The sequence below is a fragment of the Poecilia latipinna genome, unplaced genomic scaffold (genome assembly GCF_001443285.1).
Source record: "Poecilia latipinna isolate Pla-1442-1.1 unplaced genomic scaffold, P_latipinna-1.0 Scaffold2743, whole genome shotgun sequence".
Taxonomy (NCBI): Eukaryota; Metazoa; Chordata; class Actinopteri; order Cyprinodontiformes; family Poeciliidae; genus Poecilia; species Poecilia latipinna.
Genome location: NW_015115359.1, coordinates 23,971 through 34,658, shown reverse-complemented (window position 1 = coordinate 34,658; position 10,688 = coordinate 23,971). Strand labels below are relative to the sequence as shown.

Here is a 10,688-nt window from a genome sequence, read left to right as displayed (position 1 = left end):
GCCCCCTTGAACCCCTCGTGTTTGTTTTCGGGGCCGGTTTTTTTTGGGGGGTCCCCCCCCCCCCCCCACCTTCGTCTCCGTCAACCCTTAATACAATAAATGAATTTTATTTTCCAGCACCATTAACTCCAGCGCTTCTCTCAGCTGTTATGTGAATTGCTAATAATATGAACGAGGCTGTTGCGCAACAGGAGCCCTCTAGCATGGAGTTGCCTCTCTGCCTAAAGACGAAAGAGGCCCCCAAGGACAAGCAGTGAGCAGTCCTCCTACTTTAAACTCCAGGAAGTTGCATGAGCCAACTACATTTTAATTAAAGGTCAAAAGCAAAATTGCTTTCTGCAGGCATAATGTTTGTTCTAAGCTCATGCAGAAGGCTTTCTCTCTTTTTTTCCCCACCTTTTTCTTCTTAATTGGGCTTCAAACAGGCTGTAAACACAGCGATAATTGGGGGCTATAAAACAGAAAGAAAGCCTTTCTCCACGCGTGTAATCCTTGCTGAATGCCGTGTCTGTAAAAAAAAAAAAAGGACAACAATGCACGCCGGCTGACTTGAGCAGATTGACTATTCTGATAGAGTGAGACTCTGGAATAAATCAAAGCCTTTGTCTAAGTTCTTAGCAGAAAAAAAGGCGAAAGGTCACAGAAAGACAAGGAGAGTCTGATTTAAAAAGGAAATGCATACATTTTTCCTAGTTTACCCTGTCCCTCAAAATTATTGTGACAAAGCTACTTCAGATATGGTAATTTATTTATTTTTATTTTTTTTAAAAAGCAGGTTCAGTTAAGCAGGTGATTCAATTATGTGTTTCCTCCTGGCAAAGTCACAGAAAGCTTGTGTGGTGCATTTCGTTAACAGCTGCCATCTGGAGGTTTTTCTTACCTTCTCGTCATCTTCGATTTCTCCAAACTATCAAGATAAATCTGGGACCTCATTCAGTCGTCTTCAGTCAACTTCGGTGATAAATAAGACTTTTGTGTTGCTCTCAGTTTTAAGGAGCACGTTTTGACAAGTAATTCATGCTTAACTAGATGGAATGGCATGTTCTCTTATCTTTGAAGAAATAGCTGTTTTATTTTCAGTATAAAACTATGCCAAAGCAATAAAATTAGATTTTTTTTAAAGCTTCATTACGTCAAATCCAGATCACTTTAAGGGCGCTTTTAAACAGTCAAATATTGAACAACTAGAAACATATAAAAATAATGCATAAAAGCCAATAAGAACATAAAATTTTATGAAAAGCATAAAAGCGACATTAAACAATGAAAATACAGTAGGTAAAACAATTAAAAATACTCTAATGCTGGGTCAAAGGTCAATGAAAGTCTGAGCTTCCTTCACGTGTGCGATACGTCCAGGATTAGCTGGTCAGGCGGAGCAAGATTACGCAAAGATTTAAAAACCAAAGAATATTTTTAATCAACTCTTAAACAGGCAGCCAATGCAGCGATGCTAAAATAGAAGTGGTTAGAAGTTTTTTTTTTTTTTTCCTGTTTTAGTTAAAAGATGAGCAGCTGTGTTTTTTCATGGATAATCTACCACAGACAACCTCAGAGATTATAAATCTTCGAGGATTCCCCTAAAAGACACATTTTCTTTTAATCTTTACATTTTGTGTTTGTGGTAAACTTGGGTTATACAAACACGCAGCGGTTGTGTTAGGTCGACTCATGTATATTGATTTTTTTCCCTTGTTGTTTCCCCCCTTTACAACCTTTATCTGTCTGCAGATATAAGAAGGATAAACATTAAAGAGTTGTTCAGGGTGAGACTCGCCTCAACTTCTATCAGTTTACAATTAATTCATAGAAACTGTTGGGGTCTCCACCAAATGATTAGAGTTTCCACCTTCATCTTTCAGTCGTTTTGTGAATGTAATTGATGACTGGATTGTTTCTTGACCCGTTTGTTATGCCAAAAAATAAAAATAAAAGAAAAGAAATGAAATGAAAATTAAACATGCAATGTTTCTTTTTGGATTAAATTACAGAAAAAGACCAGAAGTCTGTTTAAAATAGCAGTGTGCAAACATAAATCTGCTTGTGTAAGACCATCCCTGCCGCATTAAATTTGAAACGACAATGTTGACTTTGACCCTGTGGAGAAACTAAACAAAACCCCACGTCCAAGCTCTCCATTGCAAACACTCTCAGACTCACACACAGACCCAGTATACAGACATTTTCACTGTGCAGCGCGCTGTGGGGAACTTGCTGTCATTTCCTATCATTTATTCTGTGTGAGAGAGTATTCTTTATCTTCAGAGGGTGTCTGCAGGGTCTCGAGTCTTGGACCTAGAATTGTGCAACCTTTTCAAATGTCTCTTTGTTTCTGTATCCCTCCCTTCTTCATCATTCATTCTGCTTTATTTCCCTCAGCTACTTCTTCCATGCTTCTCATGAAAACCATACATGCTTAGGATTATCATTAAAAAATCAAGACATTTCTCTTAATGTGCTTTACTTTGTATGCGCACAAACCATCCGACCACGCATCCTTTCGGTTTTATTACACCAACATTATGGTTGCCACCAAGAGAGCCGTGGGAACCGAGGAGGGAGGTGCTGTCTAATCCCTTCGCCTAACAAGGTTGGTTTGCGTGGGCTTGCTTAGTCTACGTTAATCCCCTGCGAGGAAGAAGTTTCATCCATTTATTCAAGACCTTGGCAGGAATGTTTTGCCAACAATATTGGTTTAAAATCCAATTATAAGAAATCATCCAGTGCAACTTGTGAGCAATAAAAGTGCTTTCTAGGAAACAAAACACATTTTTGTTTTTCCACACCAAGAGGCCATTCCTCTGATGGCTTAGCCTCAATATTAAGCATAATGTATCAGATCCACTAAGAATAGAAGTGCATCCAGCGCTGCAGCCTCGCAGGACGCTCATAAGTGGTGACACGTTTGTGTGAGTGGGCGTCATCAAGTGACTCATTTGTCATTTTACTTTAAGGCGTCTTTCTGGCCACCATCCAAGCATGAGAGGCCAAGCAACCTTGAGTGGCTCTGCAAAACTGTTGATGTGTGTGATTGCGCAAACAAAATCTCGGGTTCTTGGTGTGTTTACGTTCTGAGACCGTGCCTGAGGTACGGCAGCACTTGTTTTTCTCCCATCTCCAACATGCACAAGCTTTTCTTTATGTGCTCCTCCTTCCTGTGCTGAAAATGATTTTTCGTTGCTGATTTAATTTCCCAAAGCCTTCAGCTGTTAGCTTGTTTAACTGTGTACCAATATTGTAAGAACTGTTGAAGTGTAGCAGGGTTTGTGGTTGATAAACAAATGTGGATACTTATACGCAGAATTGTTTTTGTCTTTGTGGTATAAGATGAAAAAAAAAAATGGCCCGGCTTTGTTACAGCTGACTTCACAACATAGCAGTAATTTTAAAAGGCTGCTGCTGCCAACTCTTGCTTTATCAGGGTGTGGATGTTAGCTTAAAAAGAAAACAAAACAAGATTTTACGATCATTAATTAGTCGCTGGTGAGGGCATTACTCTCTTTGAAACAAAGACTGTGAATATTACAACTCAGTGAAATAATACTTTAAGATTTTAGACAAATGAAGCCAAGAATTGTGACAATTTTTCCAACCGTTTCTAACAACTTTCATCAGTGATTAGCATAGTTAGCACAATCTGCATTAACCTTGGCGGCAATCTCTTTGTGAACTGTTCAGGTTGCCAATGTTGCTAATTGTTTCAAAGTCTTCCAAAACACCACAGACATTACTAAATCCTTTGTGCTCCATGGCAGATAGAGTTTGAAATTTCTCCAAAGAGAAAACACTCCGTATTCCAGTTAGCTTTTATTTTGCTCATTAAATTAATATCCAGTCCATAAATGGACTCAGTATGAAATCCAATACCGATATAGCATTGGATCTGCACCACCCACATCATTTGGATAACATTTTAACCGTCATCACATCTGTATTGAAGGGTTACTTACAAAAAAGCTACAGAAGTCAAAAACATGAGATGTGGGTTGATGACAATATTCCTGTGTGAAGCACATACCAAGAAGAGAAAATGTTAAGAATTTGAAATGGGCAAAACAGCAAAAATGTTGCAGTGGTTAAAGTGAACACTTTAACAATTCTTGCAGTGCCTTTATTCTACCAGGTAAACACTTTAAATGTTCTCTCCTGGGGACTTTTCACACAGGAAGATTATTGGTAGCGCACCTGCATTTCCAATCTTAATATGTATTGAAAATAGCAAAACAATTTGAATGTGACAATGATTTAAATGATAGCATAAGGCTGTATGATGTTATGAGCATGCAGTAACCTTAACATCATAAAAGTCCACTTAGGTTTTGGTTCCTCTTTGACTCGTCATTGGTTTCAGCATTCAGCAGCAACTAATAGAGATTTATACTAAACATAGAGTCATCGATTGCAGGAATCATTTGACCCAGTTCCAAAATCTTGAACTATTCCTTTTACCAACAAAGTCTAAACACAAAGCTGCTACACAGCACAGCTTCCCAAACAAAGTCTGGAAAAAAACAAACTACTATGTCTTTTCTTTTATTCGTGGAAAAGACTGCTTCCAGTAATTCTGCAAACATAAAAACAAAATCAATGCAGATCCAAGACGACTGTAAACAGTCTGCATCTGTCTCTACAACTAAACAGATGCTTTACCATGGGCCATTTGCAATAAATGCAGCAATGAACATTCCTCGACACCAGTCAGCCTGATCCTCAGCAAACTCCAGCCATACCCATGCAGCCTGGTTGAAACCCACATCAGTCCCACCCTTCCCCCTACCCTTTCATGGATCAGAGCTCTCATTCTATAATACATCAGAGAGGAAGACGATTTCCAGACTTCTCTACCGATTTACAGACAAGAGCACGTCCCCACTGTGAGCTCTGTCTCCTAGTGCCCTAATTACACACTTGGTGTTTGCATGTAAATCCTCTCATTTTTATAGTTTTGCCTCTCCCACCTTTCAGAGCTCATTCGAACTTAACTTTCTGCGTCTTAACTTTGAGCGGCTAATTGAACTGGCTGAGGGCAGTGTGTGTAAGACGGCAGAGGCTTTGAATCACTCCCCACTTCCATTCGACAGGCACAGTTTTCGGGCACAAGAAAATGACTGCTGTCGGTGTTTTACAGCCTCATTTGTCGTAATGAGTTAGTGCCTGCAAAGCAGAGCAGACGACAGAGTGCCGACGCTGTGATTGGAAGCTTTATTCACTTATTTTTGTTTTTTTCAAAACCAAGCGTCTTGCTGATGATAGATCTGAACGTGGCCGTCTGCCCTTGGAATGTAATAGTTTCCACGGATGGATGACAGAGGCTGCCCCCCCCCGCAGCTTTGTGGAGCCCCCCGTCGCAGTTTCCGTCGTCTGCAGTCCCCATCCATCACTCTGCGGGAAGACACCTGTGGTGGCCGCAGGGAGAACAATTGGCTCCTGCAGACGTTTTCTGCGTTTCGCAATTAAAAGCTTGCACCACATTAGCTCCTCTCTCAGTTGGACTTAATGGGCCGCAGATTTTAAAGCCGGAAATAAAACGTGAAACTGAATGAAAGGCAGCACGGAAAGGAGTCTGGTGCCTCAGCTGGCAACGGGATGCAATGGGATGAGTCAGCTGGAGCTAAATTAACTGTAATCAGGCAGGCAGATGTTTGATGTTTGTTCATGGGTTTACAGATGCACAGGAAGAATAAGCCGAGGAAGAGAAGAAACTAACATGATGCAACATGAATGCTCAGGAATGAACGTCTGCACCTTATTGGTAAACACAATAACAGCAAAGAGCCTCAGGACCGGCGTGCTTCCTGTTGCGGGAAGATGTCAGATTCTCAGAGGATAAGACGCAATCATGTGAGGAAGGTCAGAGCAGAAGAAAAGGGCAACATCTGTCAAAAGGCGGCACACGGAAAAGCTCGCTGCCACAAAGCAAGTGGTATCACCGTCTCAGGTTGTGTGCGGCTCCTTCAGAAAGTATTCCTACCTCTTTTCACAACCACAAGTGGAATTTGAAGTGAATGTTAGGTGCTTTTCCGTTATTGTCAGCAAAAAACGGAAAGCTCTGGTTTTCATCTGTATTCAACCATCATGAGTGAACACTTCTCAGAACCGCCTTGCTGCTGCAAATACAGCTAAATTATTTTGAGGCATGTCTGCACCTGCTTTGCATGTCTAGAGAGTGAAATTTCATTTAGTCCTTTTTTACTAAATAGATAGCGCTTGGTCGGACTGGGAAGAGCGAATATGCAAACGTCAGTTTTCAAATCCTTCCACTTAATCGCAATCCTAATGTAGGTCTTGACTTTGACTAGGCCAATCTCCCACAATAGGAAGCAGAATTATTCCCCCTGGCTGTATGTTTTAGGCTGCCATGCTGTTTGAAGGTGACCATTTGCTCTCGTCTCAAGGCTTTTTCATGTTGTAAACGGATCCATGCTGTAGTCAGCCTATTGGGAAAGGTTGAGGTTTGCCTTCATAGGTGGTTGAAACAAAGAAAACGAGGTCTTAATACACATGTCACACTTTTCCCTTTTTTTTTTTTTTGTTGCAATATTTATAATGTTTTTCCACTTTACCCATGATGCTTTGTGTTGGTCTAACACATTAAAACTTTTTCTAAGGCACTACCTGAGAAAATATCAAAGTGTGGGTGTTTTTCTTCATCTCAAAGAGGCGTAGCTGTATTACCAGCTGCGTCTTTCAAAGTGTTATAAAAAAAACAACCATAGCATATTAAGGGGCATCCTAGTAATTACAGTCACATTTTAATGATGGCATGTGGAGATTACAGTTCGTAGTTTTGTCTGAAAGAAGCTCTGATTTGTTTCACAGGAACCTGGGGAAATCTGGTTTACGTGTCTCCTGTCTGGGTCTTGGTGAGTACATTTCCTTAAAATTAGCAAATATCTAATGACTTTGTGAACAACCAGGTGCAACCCAGTTTTAATTATGTGTTTGAGTGATTGATTAGGAGGCCAGCAGATCGGAATCAGACCGCCTTTAAATAAATCATATCGTCTCACCCCATTCCAAACCTCATTCATTTTTAATTTTTATGGAAAGCCATGAGAGACAGAGGAGCCATTTAGTGAACATTAACAGTTTCCCTGTTAATATTTAATCAGCAGAGGGCTTTTCAGTAAACAGAGTTCTCTATCACACATATCAGATCCAGACCTTCAGGAAAAGTCTCTCTTTTGTCCTCATTCATTCAGTAAAATGCTTGTGGGATATTGTTTGTGTTTCACTGCTGTGTGTGTGTGTGTGTGTGTGTGTGTGGGTGTGTGTGTGTGTGTGTGTGTGGGTGTGTGTGAGTGTGTGTCACTGTTCTTCAAGGGGTTGTAGCCTTCAAGTAAAAAATATTTTTACAAGGCACAGAAATGATAGAGTGTTGCCCTGGCTCACCAACGAAAGAGGAAACATTTTAAATGAAACAGTTAATCATTCCTATCGGGGGTTTTTTTTCTTAAAGATTTATCCCAGCACACTGAGCAACAGCTGAATATTGAGAAAAAACCTCCAGCAGCAAAAAAACAAAAAAGAAAAAGAAAAAAAAACAGATTGCTTTCTATTGCGCTGCAGTGCCCTTGAGCAAAACATTTTCTTTTACCAGCCTTCTGAAAAAGACCATTAAGAAAAGCAGTTGAGCATAAGGTTCTAAAAATATATCTATTTAAATCTTACACACACATATATATATATATATATATATATATATATATATTTTCCTGAGCATTCACTCAGCTGGTGGTCTAAGTTGGCGCCAAATTAGATTAGTGGAAACAAAAAAAAACTACAAACAGAGGAAATAATTAGAATAATATGAAGAACATTTCTTGGTGTGGGTCTCCTGCTGGCCTTTTAACTTTGCATGGTTTGCAATAAGCAGAGTCAGTCGCATAAAGTGTGACTTTGCTACAACCGTGAGAAAAAGCTATGTGTCTATCAGTCTGTCTGTCTCTGCTGCATCTTTTGCAAAGAAGGTAGAATGAACCTTAGGGTGAGATCAGACTGAAAAGCAACATGAAAAACATAAAAAAAGGTACAAATACAATAATAAGTGTGTAAATAGATAAATCCAGCATTAAGTATTAGAGTATCTCCAGCAAACATTTACAGTTTTTCTTAGTCGTTTCGGCTCGTTTCTCACAATGGCACAACTAATACATTTTTAAAAACAATTAGTACGAACTGCAAAGCCTGGTGAAAAGGCTGCAAAAGTGAGTCACTACCTCAAAAAGAATAGTTCATTTCTCGAAAGTCAGTATTTATGTCGATGAAAGAATCATCAGGGCAGTCAAAATGAAAACCCTGACTCCATGATAGTCAAATTTCTTTGTTTTGTTTTCGTGATTACATTAGACTCTGGAAGTGTTTTCCAGTCCAATACAATACAATCTACAGCTACATCTATTTCTCAGTTGCATAGTTCATGAGCAAAGTACAGACGTATTTGCCATGTTTGTTTTAGATGTTTGTGTGCAATGAATGAATGTGAATTGATCAAGAAATAAAATCAGGACCTTCAGTATTATAGGAAATGACGACTCAGCTTTCATAAGTTTAGCTCATTTTCATTGACACAACAAGAGCAAATGATAATGTTCTAAGAGAATGGTAATGAAACAAGTGATGCAACTAAAAGTAAAAAGAAACTGCTACTATGATGTGCACAAATCCCCTTTTGTGCCCATTTTTTACAGCAAGATGGATGTTAAAGGAAATTTCCACTATTACCATTTGAAAACCCTGCTTGAGTTGGTCAGTCTTGTAAATTAAGCAGATTGTGTTTTTGCCATTGCCAGCTGGGAGAACTCAGACTGCGCCTACACCAATCTGCTGCATTGCTGCACAGTTGGTTAATGATTTAACACCAAATTTTCCATTATTCTTTATTAGTGAGACATGGTTATGAGCAGCTTCGTCTCACGTGTTCAGGCAGCATAACATTGAAAAGAGAAGACAGATTCGCCAAAAGCCCTCAGTTTGCTACATTAATGTGTAAATACCCTGAAAGCGGTTTTTCATTTTGGTCATATGGCTCTCCGCCCAGGGAGTCCTTTTATTGGGGATGATATGAGAAACACCAGTTGCACATTGTACAAATTGTTGCTTTGCTTTTTTGCAAGGGTAATGACACTGATGAAGTCATCTGGTATACAGCTACCAACTCAATGCTAATTAAATTGTTTTTTACTGTTTTGGACTCTTGGTTGCACTTTATTTTAATGTTGCATCCTTGGACTGCGTAGTTTAACACTAAGCACAGACTTGTTTTTAAAAAAAAAACAATTTGAGATTCATAAAACTGTTTTTTTACATCCTTTATTCTATTTGCAAAAAATAAAAAGAAGCATTTTGGAACGTTTAGACTGGGAGGAACAAAAAAACTGGACTTATTATTATTATTATTATTAATGTGATGAACAAACATTCCTTTCAATGTCGAAAAACACAAGTTTCTCTTTGATGAACATTTAGCTGACATTTGGCAGTAATGGCTTTAGGGCAGGAGCCATTTTGTCATGAGTCTGTGCCAAAAATGTCAAATTAAAAACAACTGATTTTACATACAGAGTCCTGCATATGTGTTTTGTTTTAGATTTGACTTTTGGCATTTCCTTCAACAGGAACATGGGTAACATTTGGAGGTCAGATCTCCGATGAGGTAAGGCTTCATGTCACTTCCATTACCGCTGCGACTCAAGAGCAGATGCCGGTTTTCATTCTTTTAAACCCAACTGGGTCAAGTAAACGGTGTGCGGTTCACAACCCGCGGAAGCAATTCGTTTCAGCTGCATGTAAAACGGTGTGGGTGTGTGCAGACCGCTGTTACTGTCCTGTTATCAGTTCAGTAGTATCACAGCGGACTGTGAGGTGTCTGGCAAGGCCAATCGGGCATGCTTCATTTTTCACTGTCAGAAGACATCTTTTAATGGCCTGACCCGACCTTGGAGGAAAAGGGACAAAAAGACTTCTGAATTGGGGACAACTCATCACTGATGGATGACCAGTGGGAGAAACGAATTAATTGCAAATACAAAAATGGGGGGAAGCAGTATTAAAATCAGTTTTCCTGTCTGATCCTCTTCTTTCCTACTGGGTAAAATGAAGGCACACAAATTAGGTCAGAACTGTCTGAGGAAGCATCCTGTGTTGTAAACAACTTTAACCCACAAGCAGCCAGTGGTGGTTTGTGTCTCAGAAGCAAACAGATTTGCACTTCCTCTGTTTCTTTTGGGAATTCCCTTCCCTTTTTCGAGATGAAATGTGAGTCACTATTTTTGCTGGAGTTCAGGTCACCATTGTGAGTGTCATTAAAAAAACAACAACAGTGCCTGTCACCTGTCTCTCAGGTAGCAGAGCAGCTGATGACCATCGCCTACGAGAGCGGCGTCAACCTGTTCGACACGGCCGAAGTCTACTCCGGGGGAAAGTGAGTGGTGTCTCCCGTTTGCAATCATCCCAACACTTTCCTTGTGTTTTCTGTTGTTATTCTTCACAAGGCACTGATTAAAAACAAAGTAATCCTAATTTATTTAATTAATTATAACAATTTTGATGACATTTTTTGTTTATTAATTCAGGTGCTTAGAACTCCATTTTGTTTAATTTTAGCTAAAACTAATCATTCTTATGTGCTTTTCTGCTTACGTTTTTTCAACTTTAAAAAGATCAATCAGATATTGCTCATATATATA

At 39.4% G+C, this 10,688-nt stretch overlaps 1 protein-coding gene across 4 annotated transcripts in view; it reads left to right on the top strand.

Moving 5' to 3' along the window:
* Positions 1 to 10,688, top strand: part of LOC106938987 (voltage-gated potassium channel subunit beta-1-like) — a 49,917-nt gene that overhangs the window by 20,970 nt on the left and 18,259 nt on the right. For all 4 annotated transcript variants that reach the window (XM_015021207.1, XM_015021205.1, XM_015021204.1 and 1 more), the window contains exons 3-5: positions 6,820 to 6,863; positions 9,618 to 9,655; positions 10,344 to 10,423. In XM_015021207.1, coding sequence (XP_014876693.1) covers positions 6,820 to 6,863; positions 9,618 to 9,655; positions 10,344 to 10,423 — 162 coding nt within the window. The remainder of the gene's footprint in view (positions 1 to 6,819; positions 6,864 to 9,617; positions 9,656 to 10,343; positions 10,424 to 10,688) is intronic.